The 22,060-nt window shown below is 44.1% G+C and overlaps 1 protein-coding gene across 7 annotated transcripts in view; it reads right to left on the reverse strand.

Annotated features, from left to right (window-relative positions):
- Positions 1-22,060, reverse strand: part of tenm2a (teneurin transmembrane protein 2a) — a 202,793-nt gene that overhangs the window by 44,152 nt on the left and 136,581 nt on the right. For 4 of the 7 annotated variants that reach the window (XM_076739126.1, XM_076739125.1, XM_076739131.1 and 1 more), the window contains 2 exons: positions 11,417-11,648; positions 2,398-2,636 (listed from right to left, as the gene is read on the reverse strand). In XM_076739126.1, coding sequence (XP_076595241.1) covers positions 2,398-2,636; positions 11,417-11,648 — 471 coding nt within the window. Of the gene's footprint in view, positions 1-2,397; positions 2,637-11,416; positions 11,649-19,300; positions 19,508-22,060 lie in introns of all 7 variants that reach the window. The other 3 variants (XM_076739129.1, XM_076739128.1, XM_076739127.1) reach the window with 1 other exon arrangement.

Raw genomic sequence — 22,060 nt, forward strand, 5'->3', positions numbered from 1 at the left:
AAAAAAAAATTGTTTGAAGGCTGGCACGCCCTCGGAGCCTCACAATCAGACACGCACAGTGTCGCACATGAATCTCGTTGTTTGTTCTCGGGGAAGGAGCGCTCACACACATACACGCACGCAAACGTGCACAAGAAGAAAAACGCTGTTCAGGCACATGTGTCCTGGTGTAATTTATGAGTGGGCTCCTGGGTGGATGCCTCAGAGGGGTCCTCTTCACGCTGCATGGCTCTGGGTGCTCTGCACAATCCCCCCAGTGAGTACTGGGACCTCACCAACACCCACATAACACACAAACAAGGTACTGCAAAATCCCCCTTATGAGCAGTGAACTCTTCCGACTGAAACTCGCTGCACGATTAACGCTACAAAAAGCTAGGTAAACACAAGGGTTTCAGGCTTGGCAGCACTGCTACAGCTCTGTTCAGCAGAGAGAAAACACCAGAGCACAACATTTCCTTACAGCAGCTGAAAAGGGGCCCTACAATTAACAAAAGTAATAATAACAATAAAGTATCATTTCAGCCTTGTTCAGCTTACTGAATTATAGCCAGTTGCACAGTTAAGTTTGGTGGTAAAGCTCTGATGTTTGGCATCATAAAAGAGACGACTTATTAGCAATTCTTGCTCCCCATTGACTGAACTCCATTCAAGAAATGGAACAATATACAGTATATTCACACCATATTGGGAATGCATAATTACCAGTCTCTTTTCAGCTATAAATACACCTATAGACAAAGTCATTTCTTAGTAAGGCTAACAAGTTAATGCTACCAATTAATTCTGAACAAGTTGTATGTATCTGACAAGAAGCAGTGATGCAGTGGCAAAAAAATAAGGCAGCAATTATGTTCTCAGGATAGACAAATTTTGGAATTATTTTCCTAATTAATTCCTTATTTAACTTACATCGTCTTACGTTCATTAACAATTATATGCTATGTAATGAAAACAAATATTTGTGTTATGAGAGCCCCGAGTGAGCTCTATGCTGCTCATAAAATAAGATGAATAAACTGAGGTTTTGGTTGTTTCTATGCACCATTACATCCCTGCCCTCAAGTATCTACGGGGAGGTGTTGTGAACTTTGTGGTACTTGTGGCCTTCCTTCCTCTCCCCACTGCTGTTTTGTTGCCTCCATATGTGGCTGTCCAGTGCAGTGTGACCGTGCAAAGCTCAGGAGAGGATGGATCTGTCTGTGTGCCCCAGGCGAGTGGCCTTGATCTGCTCCGGAGGACACACACTACTCTCAAGGGCACTCCGAGGGGATGCACAAAAGCACACACACACACACGCACAGATGCGTGCATGCACACACAAACAGTGTGGAGTGCATATATGCACTTTGGACACATCCAGGCACATCCACATCCACACACATGCACTCACACACACACACACACACACACACACACACACACACACACACACATATATATAAAATGTAAAATTACATTAATAATGTATGTAGAGGCGATAAGAGGGTTGCTCTTTCTGCTGATGCCACTGTTTCCTAAGATCTCCCCATCTGTTGACTCTGGTCTCTGGGGTAAGAGGCCAATCAAGGGCCTAGTGACACATCTGCTTCCTCACACACTAAAAAAACACACACACTTATTCAAACCCACATAAATTTTCTATTCGTCCTCTTTCCATCGTCTAGCTCACACACAGACACACATGCACGCACACACATGCAGACACACAGACACACCAGTCTGCATTCTCTTGTCCGGTGAATGAGGTCAAGTAGGTAAAAAATTGACGCCCACACACTCGAAGCAATGCTGTCTGACTCCATTCAGATCCCGTAGCCATCAGAATCTCTGGGTAAGTGCTCTCCTCTATCTGCATTTCCTTAAAGTATATCTATCACACGTTGGCTTCAGATCAGAGGAACACATCTATTTCCCTGATGGGTCTGTTAGGATTCCTACCTTGACAGATACCTGCTCAATGAAACAGCCCCAGTATGCTGCATGCGGTTTATGTATCTTCCTGTACAGAATGTCTGACTGGCTGTTTACTGATGCCGAGTGGTGGCCAGCAGTCCTGCTGAGTCTGATTTTGACAGTGCAGCATGAGGCTACAGTGACAAAGCTCACGCCTCAAGAATCTGCTTTGTGTTTATAACGGGCCGTTAGCTTGACGCTTTTTCCTTGTGGTCTGGGATGAATATAAATAAGAGCAAAGTTCATGTACTGTGGATCACAACAAACAGGGCTAAACAGCCTGAAATAAAAGAGATATTTATGTGTGACTGTGTGTTCATTCACAGGTGGCACTTCCAACATTTTATGTGTGTTTTTAACTCCTCATCAAAGAAACGCTCTAATTAAAATAAAATGTGATTAATCCTCCTAATGAATAGCACTTGGTGTGCGTTCACTTACCGATGAAGTAGGACAGTAGGATGGCCAGCAGGGCAGCAGCTGCGATGGCTGTCACCGCGGCACACTTCCAGCTGCAGTACTTGGACGGCTTCTTTAGCTTGAAGGCTGAGCGGGAGAAGGTGTTTCTGGGTAGCAGGCGAGGGGGCGGAGAATACACCGTTCCCGAGGTCAGAGGGTACCCGGGGGAGGAGCTACTGAAGAGAGGGGTGGTCCCTGATGACGTCTTGAACAAGAAGTGCCTGAGGAGAGGAAACACAGGAGTGAAAAGGTCATTCCACATGCACAGAAAGTTGACTAAGTAAACTGACATGTTATTAGTTGATATCAGTGCTGAAATAGGCTGTAAAGGTAAAAAAGTTCTGTTAGCTCTGTGGGTGCCCAATCTGCTGCCCAATCAGATGACAGGGTCACATACGTCCAAGCTTCTGTCCAATTTCTCTTCCTGATGAACCCTTCCCAACACATGGGTTTGAACATCCTTTATCTGATTGTGCCTCGAATTCAGCCCGTTCCAGTCCAAGGTCTCTTCAACGTCCACCTGCTCTGCTCTTTTTTTTCTTCCTTCTCTTTGTCTCCGTTCACAACATTTATGACGAGCCTCATTTCTGATCTCAATGGCAGCAGAGGATCACAGCTGTCCCCTTTTCCTGTCTTCATTGCCCCAGCAGGGTCAGAGCTCAGAGAGAGGATAATAGGAGGATTTGAACCATCATCCTTTGGTCATATTACCCATTATCCTCTGTTATTGTTGCACCTGCTCACCCAATGCATCTCCTTTGCTCCTCTGCTGCCCCTCTTCTTCCCTCTGCCCATGCTATCATTTTTCTTCATCCTGCTGCTACTCCACTCATAGCTTCATTCATTCCTAAAAAGATTTCCCTCTTTCCTTCCTTTCAGGCTTCTTTTCTGATCTGACCTTGAAGGCATGTTGATGCCATACGAAGAAAATTAAAGACTGCACTTGGAGAAACTATGCAAGGACAAAGCAAGAAAAAGTTTTGTCACAACTTTGTAACATTTTTTCCAACACACTCATAGAACGCACACAGAGTGAGGAGCTGCCCCTATACAGACACCAGGTGGTACGACAGAAGACAGCCCTCAGGTGAGTGTGACAGATCAGAGGAGGCGAGGTCACACTATTGGCTCAAAGATGACTGAGGAGAGGGAGTTTTTGTCTTCCTGTCTTTGTGGAACTCACTTGTTTGTGTGTTTGTGTGTGTGTGTAGGTGTGCATGCTCTGCTACTTCTATCTTTATGAGTTTCTGACCTTGGGAGAGAGGACATTTTGTCTGGTCCTCCCTTCTACACGTCTACAAATACGCATTTGAAGGCTGCAGTGTATGACATGGAGGGAAAAGCGACTGACCTGCCAAGCATAAGTGTGCCCAAGAGGTGCAGAGACATGCTCCATAAATGACTGTATTTATACTATCTCTGCCATCCATTTTCATAATCACCCTCTTCTACCAATTGTCCCTCTGGCCTCTCTCAAAATCACAACTGAAGCATAACGTGTAAGTGATGTGTACATGTCCGCCAAGTAATGCATAATTAAACTAAATGCTGAAATTATCTGCCCTTTTGTGTTTTCTTTTCTTTAATCCAGTGATCCAAAAAGTCTCAAATCAAAACCAAGTCATGAATTTTGAGTCCTAAACAAAACAATATGGAATTAGATACAGCAGCTTTGTTAGGCTAACTTTACCGCTAGCCAGCCATCAGTGACATATGAGCCTAGATAACGCTAATGTTACACATTTCCAATTGTTGTGAGCCACGTTCTGCCTGGTGCGGTGAGTTCATTTTCGACATGCATACTTATATATCTGAACAAGACAATCCAAGATTTTGTCTGTTTGCTGGTAAGCTGCTCTGTCTGCCTCTTATCACCTGTCTGCACAACATGATATGCAGCTGTTGGACTGATTCAAAGTATACCCATGGTAGGGAAACTGAGGAGTCAACTTGCTGTACACTTTCTTATCACAGAATTTTTACTCTTTGGGCTTTGGGAGGATATCAATCCAGATAAAAAAGATGAAGTTCAAGTGGAGTTACGGGTCTTTTCTTTGTCAAGTGGAGTCAAGTGGAGTCTGAAGTCACTAGAGTCGTGACTCAAATCTGCCCCGGGTCAGAGATGTGACTCACCTCAAGCACGAAGTCAGATAGAGTTCTCAGAAATGAAGTACAGTAATACGAACATGTGTGTATGTGCACAAATGTGTGTCAGTTCTCCATTTGTCCACTGTAGCTCAATGTCTCTTTTATTCACGCTAGGCTAGTAGGACCAGTAATAACCCACTGCTGTAGCTGGATCTGATTATTGCTATTTAAAATAGTACTTAACTGCACTCTGCTGCGTGGTCTCTTATCCTTTTGATGACTTTAATAACTGCTCTTTCATAACAGCACGTCTGTACATGTGTCGGCTCGTCTAAAAACAGTTGGTGCAAACAGGTGATGTACTCAGAGCATGACGATTTGGTTTGGGAGCACCGTTGCACTCTCTATCAATTATTCAGTCAGTCTATACTCTGTTTCCTGCTCTCTCATCGTCTCATGCCACTGATTGTTGGATTGGTATCCTGCTGGATACTTCTTCTCTTTTTCCTCCGGCTCTTCTCTCTTCCCTCCTCCCTCTTTACCTGTCAGGTACGCCGCATGACACCAAGGAAAACAGGGGAAAGGGAAGAAAGGGAAAAAAAACCCTCTAGACAGATAGAGGCTGAAAGAGTGCAAGGAGATGGCACGCAAAGAAATATGAGGTTATTGTCTAAAAATACCAGCCTCTCAGTGTCACAGCCATCAATTTTAATGTGTGTGCATGAAATGCAAGAATGCACATTGCATGCATGTGTATACACACAAGCACACACACTCCAAGGTCAACCAGCATGTGTCTTTGTTTCAACTCATTTTCACAGCCGTTGAGGCACTCTGTGATGGCGAGGCCAGCGGTAATTAATTACAATGCCCCTAATATGTGTGTGAATGCAAGGAGAGGGTGAGTGGGTGAATTACTTACATTCCATGTGACACAATGTATACAATTTAATGTCCTGGCATGTATTTGAATGCGGGCACTGAATTAATTTCATTCCCTGGCTTTGTTGTTTGTGTGCAGAAGCTCCACTGCGAGCTTGGTGTGGGATGGGAATATGTCTATGGGCCATACTAATTACGAGTAGGAATGGAAAGTGTCTAATGTGCTCTGGGGAGGTAATTGACATTGATTTATGTTGTGGAGGACTATGGAGGGGTTCTATCATAGCAGGCAGCCGGCAATCACAACTCTGTATCATTAGGCTGGGGTGTGCGTTTGCTTGTATGCGTGTCTGTGTACTTGTGTGAGAATATTGTGGGATTTTTGTCAGTGGTCCAGCATGGAAACGTCACACATAATTAGAGAGAGCTGACAGAGACACCCCCCTTCTTCTCTTGGGCTGCCAGCAGCAGCAACACCCCCACCGCCCACATCCCCCCCCACCCCTCCCCAGGTCTAACCATTGCTTGCTTGCTGTCATGCATGCCGTCTTACACGTGCAACACACACACATACATGCAGAGCAAGCAAGCACTAGCTCACACACTGACACACATTTGCAGAGACACAGACATAGGTGCCCACCCACACGCTAACAATATAAAATTACACAGGTTTTCTTTCATTGCCCCATAAGTGCTACCAAACATTTCATTTGCATCCTCGAAGAGCAACAACTGACATAAGAGAGGGATGGCGGATGGAGAGGGAGGCTACGGATTGGAAGACAGACAGAAAGAGGAGGGGAGGATGTGTTTTCACTTCATTCCAACCCTGTTCCCCATTGAGAGAAAAGAGGACCTGGACAATTAACCACAGAACAGAGAGCATGCTGGGTAATTAGCAAGAAGTCAAAGCTCGCATTCCCCTTGAGCTACCGAACACACGAGCGTTCACGAGCGCACGTGCACACACGCTTCATTTTCTCAGCTCTCACAAACATGTGGTTGCTTAGGATAACACTCGGAGAATCATCATCAGAGGCAGAGAACAATTAACGGAGGTCGACTCGGTATGGGGGTGACTGAAAAACGGTGAGATCTGAGAGTGAAACAAAGGGCTCGGGGAGTGGAGGATGCTCAAGGATGGCGTCAAGAGAATTGTTCCCTGCTACAATTGTAGGAAACAGTATACGGCAGATGGATGCAGTGTAATGGGCATTCATTTGCTGAGTGTTGCTTTGAAGGACATTATGAAATTCCGAGGCTGAGTGATAAAAAGCAATAACATGCAAAGCGTCAAGTCTTACATTCAGCAATGCAGACAGCAACATTTCCTTTACATTAAAGGAACAGTTCACGCATGTGACACATCCATATTTGGAGCGGTGAGTGAAAAGAGTCTTTTGCATGTAATTTACTTGATCCTTATATTTGTTCCAGGATTTCCCACAGTGTCTTTTAGTGAATGCACCCCACCTCGCCTGAAATAAAGAAACACTTCTGCTAATGTCAGAGGAATTTATTTTTATGAAATATAATATCAGACTAATTAAGTTTCAGGGAAAATGAGTAATGACAGTTCATCACACAGCAAAGGTCACATATTTAATGAGTGAGGCGACTGTTTACACCATCATCAAGTAGATGAGATATGTCAGGATCTGATCTGATTAAACTCAGCCGGTGACGGATCGATTGATCACATTGTGTGCTCGCTTCGCAGTAAATTAATGAGAGCAGCCTGTTGCAACGTCAGCTAAAGTTGGTTTGATAACGGTCAGGCGGACGCAGGTTTTGCCCAGTTGGATCTGAATTGAGTTGAAGTCAGTTTAATGTTCATACGGCTGTGATAGGACTGGAGGTGGGGTGGAGGAAAGGATGTGTGGTGCAATGACGCAGAGACTCAAACGTATTAATTATTTATTTTTTTCATCAAATGGGGTCAGTATTGAGGAGGCTGTTACATTTTCAAAGGAAAAATATGTATAACTCCTGTTTCAAACTCCCAGAATGACATTCACTTGAGACAACAATCTTACCACAAGGTCACTTTAGCAGCTGTACTGGAGCTTTTGATCACATCACAGCTGTCATGGAATTAGATGGTCAAGTTTCCATATTTTCTGAGCACCTTAAAGACAAGCCATTCATCCAACATGGGGAAGAAGTCCTTTTAGTGCTCAGCTCCTGGAACTTGTAGAGAGATTGTTTTCTCAACTGCTGAACAAAAAGTGTGACTCTCAGACATGGAGCGCTCCTATCCGCACGCCTGACAGCATTTACTCTATTGATATCATATACGATATGAATGTGTGCACAGCTCAAATTGTTTTTGTGTTTCATTACACTTTAAAATGAATTCCTGAAACAACTGCCTCTGCATATTTACAGCATATGCTGTTTGAATACAAGATATGTGATTAATAAACCTTGAATGATATTATGTAGTTCTCGAATGCATATTAGAGTAGCGATTACAGAGCTGGGCATGAACCTTTTTCAGTGGTCGACTCCCTCTTCTCCTCCTCTACCCCCTGTGGTTCCCACAGGTAGCATCTCTGAATCTGTCCCCACAGTAATGCATTTGAAAGTAACCTATACCACCCCCCTCCACACCAGTCCACCCTCCGTTGCTCCTTCCAGATAAATTGAGATGCTGCAACCCTCTCAGTGATCTTATTTCTCCCAGAGAGCTGTGGCCCACAGCAGAGTGAGCAGGGGGATGCAGGGGAATGTCCTGAGATCACAGAGAAAGATTGAAACTGGCATCAGCGAGCCAAGAGGCTCCAAGGGACCAACTGGAAATCAGGTGCTTTCTTGCAAAATGCTGCAACACATGTACACACTCGCATGCACAGAGAAATGCATTCTTTCTGTCCGTTTCTTGCTCCTACACACTCACTCACACACACAAACAAACACAAACGCACACACTAGATGGCAGGTGACATCGGCCATCTATAGTCATTTATCTCACACTGGTAAATGTATCCATGTTCTGTGGGCCCCAATCTCCCTTCTCTGCCTTTCTATCTTCTCTCATACACACTCCCCAAAACAATCTCCTTCAATCACCACCCCCTTCCATTCCTCTCCCTCTCTCTCCCTCTTTATCCCTCCCTCCTCGACCGTAAACCATTCCTTTCCATTTCCCCCTCTCTCACTCTGCCAACTTATATTTCTCTGCTATCACCTCACCCCTCCCTCCCCGACTGTTTCTATCTCTCTCTTTCTCTGCCAGTCATTCAAGCCCTGGGGTGTTCTTAGGTGATCAATCTTCATCCCCTCAGCGCTGTCACACTATCGGGTCAAGCCAAAACACACACACATGCACACACACGCATTTGCTATAACGAGTGAGCAACAAATGCCAAGATTTACATATGATTACAGTGGGGTGCAGTCGCAGTCAAAGAAAACACACATGCTTGGATGCAGACATACCCACAAACGCACACGATCACACGCTCCCTCGCATGTGCACGTGTGCTCATCATCCCCTATCTGCTGGTTATAATGAGATGGAGGATGGGATTTGCCAGTGCAGGGATGGTGTGAGTCTCTGGCTGTGCCCGGCTGGCTCTGACCCAGTCGTAAGCTCCAGCAGCTCCAGCCAGCCCACCCAGCCTCCGCCATTGCCAGGCCCAGAGAGGAGGGCCCAGTCTGGGCTGGAGGGTGGAGCTGGAAACTCAGCTCTGGGCTCCATTCACTGTGACAGGCTCTGAGCCATGCCCAACCCCACCACCTGAACATGACCAAATACTGGCACCGCAGAGGGCTCAACAGCATGTGTGTGTGTGAGTGTGTGTGTGTGTGTGTGTGTGTGTGTGTGTGTGTGTGTGTGTGCGTGTGTGTGTGCGTGTGTGTGTGTGTGTGTGTTGCTTCATTTAAATCTGTAAGATGGCGCTCAGAACACTGCCTGTGAAAAGAAGACTTTTTAACTTTATTTTTGTAACCCAAACCTCGCCAAAGACCACTGCATCATTTACGACAACAAAAATAACAAAAATGTCCTCTCTCCTCAAACTGTTATACCATACACATCACCATGGCAACACAGGTCTAGATAAACAAACTGCATCTGCAAATAGCTTCTATTTAAAGGCGGGTATTCTGGTTCAACACCACCCTTCTCCTCAGCCATCATGCATACCCGTGCGATACATCAGCACAGGTTAAGCATAGACCTGAGATCAGCGGGGCTGAATTAAACATGGCCAGGCCTCATAAATACTGCACAGGGCCGGCACTCTGGGGAGCTTATCCGAGCCCGTCAGAGCTGGAAGCCCCAGCGCCCAGCAGGAGAAACACAACTACAGCTTGCAGAGTAAATGCTCCGAGAACGAGCGTGCGCATGCTAGCAAGCATGTAGGCGGTGTCCCTCTCACTGCCTGCCTCATGAATAGTAATACCCTGCATGAATGCTCTGTTTGCCTGGTAAGTGTTCTTTGTGTACTGGCGAAAGCGCATGTCTAGGGTGTGTGAAATGGTTTGTATTTGCTGCTCCCTCACTCCAGGTTGCATACATAATAGCTCTGACACATGGCAGCTTTTTGTATGTGTTGCGCTTGGAGATGAGGTAGAGAATGCATTTGAGTAGCACACACTTGAATCAGAGGCCGGGAGCAATTTTCCTTTTGGTTAGGCAGTTCATACTTTATATTGGCTTTGAATGACGGAGGGGAGACTCTTAGCGACACTCATGATAGTCTGTGGTGCTCTGTTTCCACGGTGAACTAAAAACTGCAGCTGTCACTTAACAACAAATAATACTACATACGTGCTAAAAAGTACGCTGGTGTCTTAGAGACAAATCAGTTGAAATGTTCAACTGTTTTGAATTCAGCTGTTCAAATTTGATGTCTTCAACCATTTTTTAGCAGGAAGAATGTTAAAAGGGAAAACAATTATGTTTGTCTGGCGTTAAGTCTCGAGAATCATAACTAAGAGCCCCGACACACCATTATTCATAGCAGTAATATTTCTAAATATATAGTCTGCTAATTCCAGTGGATTCGTCACGATAAGTGGATTTGCTCGCAGAGGCAAAGCAAATCTGTGTGGGGTTTGGAGACACTGTGCAGTTCAGCTGCGGTAAACTTTTAACACTCACATTTGTGCTTTTGACCAACTGCAAGTCAATTATTATTATTATTATTATTTTTTATCTTTATTCATGTTTGGTAAATAATGGTGTACTAGAATAGAGTTGTGCAAGATATTTTACCTTCGATAAACTCACATTGGTATGCAAATGACTGTCCGAGCACACTTAGAATGTGTTTACCAGCTGCAGCTGACAGTGCTTTCATTTGAGCTGTGTCGCACCATCCAGTTTATGTAACCCTGCTCTATATAACCCTGTATGAACTGCTTCATAAAAGAGGCATGGTCTGCAGTCAATGGTACAAATACACCACTTGAACAAACTTTTACATTGTTTGAAAGGGTTAACTCACAGTTAGCGACAAAGCTAACTTGTGCTTAGCAAGCCAGCAAGCTTGGCAGACTCTGTGTTTTACTGTTGAGCTGGCACGTTACCAGTTAGCTTGCCAAAGTAGCTGTGAACTCACCCCAGAAGTAGTTGCTACGTCTCCAAACTTCCAGCACTGCCTATTTTGCAAGGACGTGTGAATAGATGTTGCCTTTTTTCTTGTGTGACCAAGTTGTGTTTTTTGCTACTTTACACCAGCCTGACAACGATTTGTTCCAAGGTAACTAACAAGATTGCTTTCCTTTTGGTGAATGCTGACAAATTCTTGTCAATTGCCTGAATGAGTGAACAGTTATGTATCAGGGCTACATCGTACTCTTATTCTCTCTCTCGGCATTCCTCTCTGACATCATCACCTTGTGCTCACAGGAATGTTGTTGAAGCATTATGGCTCTGATGATTCATTTCTTACTATTGACTACTTGAGGCTTATTCCTCTGCTGTGCTTGCTGTCAATGGCTCTGGATATCAGTGTCAGGTAAACATGTCAACTGTAAACACGGAAGATAATAGTATAGGGAACATATTTCTTCTGACCTGGTCTCCAGCGGGACATTACTGTTGAGGACCCAGCTGTCTTGCAGCTGGACCGACTCGGGGGTGGTCGGCCCATCTCCAGTGCCCGGAGCAGGGGCGTGAATGGGGTTGCGTCCCCCCCTCAGAGTGTTTCTGTTCAGGCTGTTGGCAGACTGGTGGGATAAGGTGTGGTGGTTGTGCGGAGGGGGCAGTGGAGGCCTTAGCGTGGACTGACTGTGGTGGTTGGCAGCCCCTGCAAGTAGACAAGAACACAGAGGAATTTAAGTGCCACACTTCTTTGTGAAGGAAATCAAAGAGAGTTTCACATTTTCACATTTCATTTCAAATTCAAACGTGGGACATGAATGCTGTTTGATATTTGGTGTTTATTTCTCAGTATGCGAAAGAAGTAAAACCTTTTCAGCTTGCAGATAACTTAATTAACATTCCATTATGTGCTACTTTTGTGTCGGCAATCATTTTGACAGAGTAGGTGTCATATTTTCCAAATGGTCGATAACTTCTTTCAGAAGGAAATTCCAGTTAAACAGATACAGGAAATTTGATCATGTTTTCACATTTTTCTACGTTTTTATCCATCTTATCTTCAGCCAATTTGTCTGCTCTTGCTCCTCTTTCACTTTCACTGTTTCTTTCTTGTTTTTCTTTTTTTTTTCTCAACTCAGGGAAAGTGTGTGTATGTGTGTAAGCAGTATTAGAGCACTCTGCACAGCGTGTGCCCTCATCTCGCTCTCTCAGACTTGGGGGAACATGTCAGCTAGAATCCAATACCAGCCCTTCCAACACTGAGCTAATGGACTGTTGAGTGAGAGAGCTGAAAAACAAATCCGGATGACTCAGACAAGAACACCCATTCACACATCACCTTTCTATCTCTGTCTCTGTCTGTGTGTGCGTCTCTCTCTCTCTCTCTCTCTCTCTCTCTCTCTCTCTCTCACTGTGAATCAGTGGGGGACTTGAGCCCGTCTCAGACATGTGTGTGTGTGTGTGTGTGTGTGTGTGTGTGTGTGTGTGTGTGTGTGTGTCTACGTGTGTGTGTGTTCGTACAGAAAAATCAATAACCCAAATACTACACAACATAGGAGAGCTTGACACAGTTGAATCACTTCTTGTTAATTTGCATACTTTTTGTTTACACATTGACAGGTGCATGTTTTCAATGCACAGCTGATCAGAAAGAAGTCAAAAAACACACGTTTAGTTAAAAAAAGAAAAACCCAACACACTTCACATGTCCACACCGTTATTACAATGCCGTCTGAAAAGAAACGTTGGAATTATTGCAAAACACACAGAGCCATTGATGTTACATTTAGCTTTGGATTCTGGTTTTATAACACAATTTGCTTTTCCTTTCATCAGCACTACACACTGCTCTTTCATCGTTATTCTAAACATCTAACATCCGTGGAATATATTATAATCATTGTATTTATTTGCCCATTGCCTTCCGCGTGCTGATCAAAGGATGCAGTAAGCGCACATATGCACACATACGTGTGAGGTGAAAACAACAAAAGCAACTGCTTTGTCAAGCTGCGTGATCACACTTGCCCTCCTCCATTCTTGAATTGGATAAGAGAAGAAACTGTGCGAGAGGAGGAGAGACGAGTGGATGTGTCCGCTTCTCTGCTTTGATATTTGTCAGTCGAGAAATTCCTAAGAGCAACTTTATGTGCACAAACTAACATAAAGGCAAGGCAGAACATAGATGGATGCAGCAACCACCTCGCATAAATAAATCCAGGCATAAAGTCTATTTATAACTCTATGTCTCCTTGCATGCTACCTTTCCCTTCCTTTCTGCTAGACAGGTGTTTAGAGCAAATAAGGGGCAGCGAGCTTCCTTGCAACTCCAGCTGCAATGGCGACCAGTTTGTAAGGTGACCTGCTTCCTCGCCGCCGCCACTGGGATGCAGGTGTCACCCACGTGGCCCCGAAGAACAGATGCTCGTGAAAGGAGAGAAGTGGGGAGGGGGATGAGAGGAAAATGGAGCGGCCTGACCTCTGCCATGCGGGAGAGACACAAAACATCTGTTTGCACGTGCAAAGATGCTCCTTGGAGAAATAGACACACATACATGCATGCACACACTCACATATGTAAACATACATGCTGCTACACACCTGCAGGAAAAGCCAAAGTGTTGCATCATGAATTGATATTTAAGTATGCAGAGTTTCTCATACTCTTTCTTCCTCCTCCTCCTCCTCTGATACAGTTTCATTTCTTCTTAAGGATTTTTTTTTCCCTCTTTCATCTCACTTTTTATTTGCGTTTTGTTTGTGCCCTTTGACGAGACATAAAACACTTTGAGAGAAACCTTGTTTGTTAAAAGTACTTCAGAAATAAATTTGACTCGACTTGTCTGCAATGCCTCTATAAATGTGAAATAGCTCCTACTACGCCCTATCTGCATAAGTACTTTCATCTAAGCATGGCAACTATGCACACAGCACAGAGCTATATACTGGAAAGTAAGCTTGCATGCATACATGGAGACATGAACACAGTCCGCATGATACAAAAATAAAAGCAGGCACTCCTGTGCGCGCGCACACTGCCCGGCTGTCTGCCATGTTTAAATCTGCCTACAAAAATGCATGCGTTTCGCCTTTGTTCACTTTCATGCCATAAATATTGAACAGTTTTTTCATTCAAATTCAGATGAATAATAAATGGCATACCTTGTATGGAAGAGGAATACATGTTTTTTTAGCCTTAGTTTTCCATGAACTGCTGTGGCCTGAATTGCGTGTGTGCGCAATTGTCTTCAAGTGTGTGGGTGTTTCTGTCTTTCTGTGCGTGTGTGTGTGCACTCGTAAGCATCCTGCACCACTGCGAGGCCGTATTGTTCAACATTCCGGCCATTATTGTTGCGCAGGGGCCGACTCACACGTGCTGTTGCAGAGACTCACACGTACCACAATTTGTAATAAAGATTTTAACATTTCCCTTCAGGAGGAGATGAAAATGCTATTATCTATCATCTAGCAGCAAATTCTACTACATGTCACTAGATAATGTCAGAAAAATGTAAACGCCGGGAAAAGCACTGCTGGTTATTCTATGCATTTAGTCTCTTTATAGCCTCCTGGGAACTAGAGAAATGTCATGTACTATCAGGTTAACTGTACTGAATTGTTACATGATAGGAAATGACTGTTTCTTTTATTCTCCAATCAATCAATACTTGCAGAATAAAGTGAAAAAATACTCATTAATAATGTTTACATATATATGCATATATGCATATATTTATGATCAGACAAATATGACATACTTTCCTCTCCTTCTACCACAGGAGAGTGAAGTGAGAGAAATTCTTTCTCATGTAGACTTCAAATTCATGAAAAGACTCCTTAGAGCTTGCCAGAGAAAACACAAAGACATTGAGAAACGGGGATCTGCCTCAGTAGCAAGGCCGAGGCATGAGGCCGTTTTCTTAGACATGCACAGAGCTTCTGAAGAAAACTCCAGATTATTTTGGCCACGGAAACACGAATCTGACTAACCATTGGAACAGAGGCAGTGCGCAGTACCGAGTGGGCTGGAGGTAAATGGGTCCAATAAATTAAGATAGGGGACTTAGTCAGATGAATTGTCCGGCTGCTAAAGTACAACCTGCAGGTAGGCTAATAGGAACAACCATTTTACCAGGAACCCTGTCTGATAAAAGACAAAACATGCGGCGACGAAATAGGGCAATTAGGAAGCAGCCAAGCAGACCACATTTTATTCCACTTTATCTTTTCCTCCTTTCTTTCCTCCCTCTTCCACTCACCAGTGTGAGTAAACAGCGATCATGAAAAGATTTTCTCCACATCCCTGTTTTGTTTTCACGGCCACTTTCTGTGGAGAAGCTCCAAGCCCTTCTGACTGCTGCTGAAGCCTGACCCACTTTATTCTGTCCAAGGTCCCCTGCGACTGGGGATGGGGGACTATAGCTGTAAGCTGGTGGGTTTGGCTCGGGCTAAACCCTGGAAGTTTATTATGCTCGCCAATTCAAAGGAGCCTCATTCTGCAGAGGAGCATTAGCCTGTCTGCTAACCTGCCTCCTCTGTAAAGCACACTGCACACACACAAACATCAGTGAGAGGCAGGGGCTCGCCACACCATATTAATCTCACAGTGTGTGTGTGTTTATGTGTTTGTGCGTGCCTGTGTGTGTGTGTGTGTGTGTGTGTGGCCAACTGGCAGCAGGAACCAACCAAGCCAGTTCGTTTTGCAGCCCTGGATGGGCAAACTGTTTATTGATATTTTCTGTGGTTAACAGAGAAAAGTCGCAGGACAGGATGTGCATCTATGTGTGTGTGTGTGTGTGTGTGTGTTTGTGCGTGCTTGCGTGTGTGCGCAGGACAGAAATGCCCATTCAGCAGTTAAAAAGGGATCATTGCAGCGCTCAGCTCCCACCCCTCGCTCTCTGCCCTCCTCACTCCCTCTGTCTCTCCATCTCTTTATTTCACGCCCCATATCTTCACTGCTCCTATCTGTCTTTAAAAAAAAAAAAAAAAAACAACACTGTGCCACCCTCCATTGTTGTTCATGCACCTTGTCTCCGAGCTAATTGCTATGCTCCCTGTGCTTTAAGGTGGGATATTCCCATGTGCTGCTGCTTCATATGTCCTCTGTCTCAGAATGTCACATGCTCCTCATTTGTCATTCTTCTCAGAGCTCAGAGGCTGAGCACAATGGAAGGAGAGCTTGAGGTGAAACTAAGAGCCACACATACTGTACAAACACACACATTCTCACAAAAGGGGCTTAATTTGCAACTAGGCTTTATTATATACAAGCGTACATGCAAACACATACGGGCAGAAAAAGAGATAAAGTAAGGGACATAAATATGCACATGCAGGCACACACATACTCACACTCACACACACACACACACCGCCCCTGCTTTGGCTAGTCATCTCTGTCTAATTAGGAGGCAATAATCCGCTAGAGAAGAGTCATCAAATTCAGCCAAAAACAAACAGTCTCCATGAGCAGAAATGCACGTGTGCATTTCGCCCACACACACACACACACACACACACACACGCACACACACATAGATGCATATAAATGCACACATACACACAAATCATCCTACTGTTACGCAAATGTCACCCTTACATAAGCACCATTAGGAAGAATAACATTAGTGCAGAAGAAGGGGCCGCATCTTTGTTGTGCCTTTGTTTTTGTAGATTTGTTTCAACAAAGCCATTAAACATTCATTGCTTCAGCAGTGACTTGAGGTGGCTTCCCTGGCAGCAGATACTAGCTAGCCACTTTAGAAAAGGCTCGGGCTAAAAATAGCTTAGCATTCCCCATGCATAATGAATGGCCAGAGACAGCGCTAACGCTAGCTCTTTCCAGGAGCGATCTGCTACGCTCCGTTTGGCCGTCTCAGCTCTCCTGGCGTTCCGAGGGAGCGTTCCCAGACAGGTGCTCTGAGCCAGACAGTATTCCCATATAAACATTCACAGACCCAATTCCCAGCCAATCCTCGGCAACAGCGTTCCGTTCCCATTCACCTGTCATGCTTCACTAGGAACACAAGTCATGTCTGTCCACCTGTTAGCTTAGGTAATGGTGGACTACTTTACAGGAACACACACGCACGCAAACACAAACACACACAGACAAGCAGCATGCAGCTTCCTGAGGATTATCTCGCTGTGGTCAGTTTCTGCCTGGCTTGGTAAGGCTCATTTCCTGCCCAGCGTTCACTCTCTACAGGACCACACCAAACACACACACATTCAGACAGGCCTGCCTTCTCACAGCACATGCATAAACAGTTGCTGGTTATAGGTGTTTTATTTCCTTGCAGCGTTTCCTGTGTCTTCCTACATGCCAGCGTGTGTTCATGCACTGCCAGACTGCCACTCTAAACTCATTTAGGTCAATTTTAATGGACGCCCAAAGCCAAGGACTCACTCTGCACCCATTAGATCAGCAGTCCTGGCTGGGAAACGCAGCATTTTGCAATTTCATCTCCATGTTGTTCTCCCTCCATCCAAATATCTCTCTTTCACCCTCTAAGCTCTCATCAGCTTACCCCTTTTTATTCACAATACCCCTTTTCTCTTTGTCTCTTTGACTCGCTCTGTCTCTTGGTCTCCGTCTCCCTTTCAGTCGCTTTCTCCATCTTTTTTTTTTTTACTGGTGTGCTTTAGATGTGGTTTTTTTTTCATGCAAGATGTCTCATTAAACAACTTCAAAAGTCAAAGTTTGGCTTTCTCTATCTCTGCTCCCATTTGCCTCTTTGCGCCTCTTTTTCCTGCTTCTCGTCTTCTCTTTTTTTTTTTTCTTTCTTTGTCTCTCTCGCTCGCTGTCTCTGTGTGTTCATGCTCAGCGGAGACTGAAAGAAGCCCCAGAACAGAAAGTGTGGGTGTATGTGAACAAGAATGAGAGAAAGAGAGAGTGTGCCTGTGAGCCTCACTCTCCCTCTTTGCCAGTGTCTGCCATTAGGGTGTCAGTGGCAGAGTGAATTTATTTGCTGTGCGGTTACTGGGCTAATGATTGATGTTGCCCCAGCAAACAGTAAACCAATTAGAAGGCTGATGTAACGTCATTTTAAAAGCCTCCTAATCACGTTGCTCTTGAACCTGGGACCCGGGCCTTCCCTAATGAAGATTTATACTGGATCAAAGGAGAGCCTAACGCCATTAACAATAGATTGTATTCCACCAAAAATCACATTAGGACTTCTCTGCCCACCCCCTTCCCTCCCATCAGGCCTCTGCTAAATATATCTACTGATTACAAGTGCAGATGCACAGAGGAATGGAGAAACAGGGGAAGAGCGGGAATCAGAGGCAGAGAGGGACAGAGAGACTTGGCTCACAGTAGCTAATTGTTGAGAATAAATGTTTATGCTGATGAACAAACTCATCACTGCAGATGAGTGTGTGTGTGTATGGGGGAGAAAAATAGTTGTGAGGTGCTGATATAAGCACATAGGGCCCGTAACAGCCAACAAGAGAGTGTCCAATGATGAAAGAGAAAGCTTAGAGCCCGGGAAACTAACTAGTATGTCTTTGCTACACCGGTCCTCCTGTCGGCACTTAAAATTCATCATCCCCTTGCCTTTCACTTTCTGCTGGATTATTAATGTCATATGGAAAATAAGTACAAACACACCAACTCAGTGGCAACCAATCTGCACTCTGCAGAGTGTCGGGGTTGCTTTCACTTGCATCATTGTTTTCCGGCAATAGTTGACAGAGGTGGGAGGGTTACATTTAAAAATGTAATCCATTAAGTGATTACCAATTGTCAGCTCAAAATGTGCTTTTTGTTAGGTGAGCCACAAAAGACGTTTAGGGACACAGAGTTTTCTTTTATTTCACTTCTTGATTATGCTTCTTCTACAGAAATGGGTGGAATTTTCCACAAGCAAGTTGAATGAATTTACACTGCTCTTTAACATGCGATCATCAACATGTGCTGTGATCTTTCACTGTTAAAATATATACAAATAGAGTGTAAATTCCTCTGTAAATTACCACAATCAACAGATTTAATATTTCCTATCTGATAAAACCATATCATCCATAATTGATAATGACAAAAATCAATACCGATCTTCAATCTCTGCCTGCATGTTTTGTGATCTTGGACAATATAAACAGTAATTGCTTAAGTCCCTTTGGTTGGATTCACTGCCCTGCAAACAAATGCTGACTAGAAGGAATGCAAAAAGGCAGACACAAGCTGCCTAAAAGAACAAGATGTGACATTAAGTTCAAGCAAACAATTGCTGACATTTCACTCAGCAGCGACTAACTCAGATCAGGAAATGGACACGTGGCGATGGATGACACTGATATACCAATAAAACGAATGAAAGGATGAAAGGGAAGATGAATGGAGAACACTCTTACCCGTGGAGGAGGGCTGGGCACGGAGCATGTATGTGTCATCCGGGTGGGGCTCCAGGTGGGAGTGGGTGGAGTTTTTCTCCAGCAGGGGCACCTGGCATTCTCTGATAGGTGGAGACGGGCCAGGGGAGGGGTGGTGGGGGGCAGACGAGGAGGACGGAAGGGACGGAGGGAGCAGGGAGGAGGAAGAGGTTGGAGGGAGTGGGCGACCTGGAGGATGGAGGGAGAGAGAAGGAGGGAGGGGAGGCGTTAGACAAAACAGATGGCAATGACTGACAGTGAAACAGGGGCCTGTTCTGAGGCAGGTTCTCTGAGATATCGGCATCATTTTGCTTAGCAAAGCCCAGAATCCCTTAAAGGAATGATTTCACCCAAATTACAATCCTCTCTCATACCTCTGGTATGTGTCGCCATGCAGATAATTTTGGTTTAATTTGTGCAGCATCTAAGATAATTGTCTCTGGATTCTGCCTCTATCCCAATACGATGGAAGTGAATGGAAATGAAATGAGCTTCAATGTCACGTTTTTTTTTTGGACCTCTTTTCTATCAAATAAATAGTTCCTAAGAAAAAAAAAAGGTTGATAGCTTGTTCTGTGGAGTATCCAGGGTCACTGCGTCTTTGTTCTGGAGAAAAGAAGTGCTGTTTTGTTTTTTTTGTTCTGTTCTGTTTTTTTTGTTCTGTTCTAAGCTTTCAGTGTAGTGAATATATATATTGTGCAGAAATCTCAGAGTGATATATACATATAAAATATAACAAAACTAAAATTATCTGCATGGCAGAATGTAAATGATATTATTATTATTATTCGTGTTTTGTAATTTGGGTGAACAAACCCTTAAAAACCTGGAGCAATTATCCAGTTCACTCACAGTAACCTTGCCTCTCGGACCAGGCCGTTGGTCTTAGTAAAGTAAAGCAGCTTAGATAAAAACACATAAAAACACATCAGCTTGCTGAGACTCAATACAGAGATAGATTCACACAAAAAAGTCCACACATCTCCTAAATACATTAATGAGTGACCAAGAGATTTTAAATCAACGTATGCACTGCTGACACTTCAGCTCAGGCCCAGTGAGGAGGTTAACTCGTTTTACTTTGGTTTAACTGATCCATGCAAATGTCATTAGCAGGTGAGAGTCCTCAAGCTGGTGAACTGACTCATTCATGTCACTTAAAAAGCAACATTTATCTTAAGTTTGCTCACATTAGCCATCATAAGCCGCGGGTCACCCCAGACCAAATAAAGCTGTAGCTGCCAAACTCCTGAGTGTATTGATTGATTTTATTGATTCATCAAGAGTGCATTTAATTGCTTCTGAAATCAACCTGTCATTTGGAAAAGGACGAATGTGCTGTTTCCTCCTTCAAATTTGACATAATCCTGTTTCAATGAAATGATCCCATAAGATTTACGATAAGGCCTACATCCATTGTGTGATTGTCCTCTACATGGGTAAGACAAAAGAAAGTTAACAGCCAAGGCTTTAAATAGTGGGAGCCATGGGACACGTGGACACAATCAGGCTGTCCCATACACCAGAGAGAGAGGAGAGGGGTGGAGAGAATTCACTCTACTCTCCAAAGGTTTGGAATCAAGGACAAAGACAAATCTAATAAATTCTATTTAGAGACGGCTCAAAATATAGAATAATTATGTCTGCCGTATTTGCAGCTCAATCAATCAACAATATGGTAAGAATGAGGCCACTGAGTCCAGCCAATCCACCGAAGGACTCAGGTTATTACAACTACTAATTAGATAGTCGGCCAAAAAGACACTTTGACACGCCGATAATCACTTATTTTCCACACTTGAAATGACAGCCCTGGGCGCCAGCGATGTTTTTTTCAACAGCTTAACAAATAAACGTGTTTTTTTTTGTTGTTGTTGTTTTCTTAGTGATGCCTTGTCATTCACCCTCCAGAGTTAAAACATAACGGGGTGGAGAAAAACTGGCAAGCCGATCCCTGGTTTTTCAAACTTCATCCAGTCTTTCTTTTGCCGCTGAAAATTTTTACCAGGAAAAGTGGAGAGTTTACAATGCAAAGCCTTTCAGTCAGTCATTTCTTCTTTCACCGCACCTCTCTTTTTCTTTTCATACAGGACAAAAACAGGCGGCAACGGCGGCGAAGAAACACAGAAAAGTGGTGAGACCTTGAAGAAACAGGCGAGATAGCCGAACATTCATCATCATCATAGTATTTTTTTTTTGTTCTTTTTTTTTTCTGGCAGTTCTTCAGAATACAGATGTGGTGTGATTGTTATTTGACAGCATTCACCTTCCTCACAGAGTATTGACAGACATCAAAATGTGCAAAGGCCATGATAGATGGGGGGGCTTTTTTAGACGATGGTGCAATATTGCTTGCATCAGGGAAACGGCACCTGGGCGAGGGAGCGGGGAGGATTAATGTAGACGTCTTTTAAGAAACAAAGTGGCTGGACGTACTTGTTGGCTATCTTGCCCATCTATGCTGCCTCAAAATGAAGCACATTAATCATGGAAGATGCACGTTTGAGACTAAGTGTTGCTGCGGCTTTATAGAGATATATTTGATAGAAACAGAAGCAGAGCGATGCCTCTGTCCTACCGTCCGGACTGCTAGAGCTTAGAGCTTTGCGTCATGGAAACCAGAGCTAGGATCGATCCACAGCCCCACGTTAACTACACCCCAGAGAGATGCCAGCCTTGTCTTCTGTTTAGGTATGTGTGTGTGTGTGTGTGTGTGTGTGTGTGTATGTGCGTGTCCGGTCA

This window comes from Chaetodon auriga, chromosome 9, assembly GCF_051107435.1.
Source record: "Chaetodon auriga isolate fChaAug3 chromosome 9, fChaAug3.hap1, whole genome shotgun sequence".
In the NCBI taxonomy this organism is placed as follows: Eukaryota; Metazoa; Chordata; class Actinopteri; order Chaetodontiformes; family Chaetodontidae; genus Chaetodon; species Chaetodon auriga.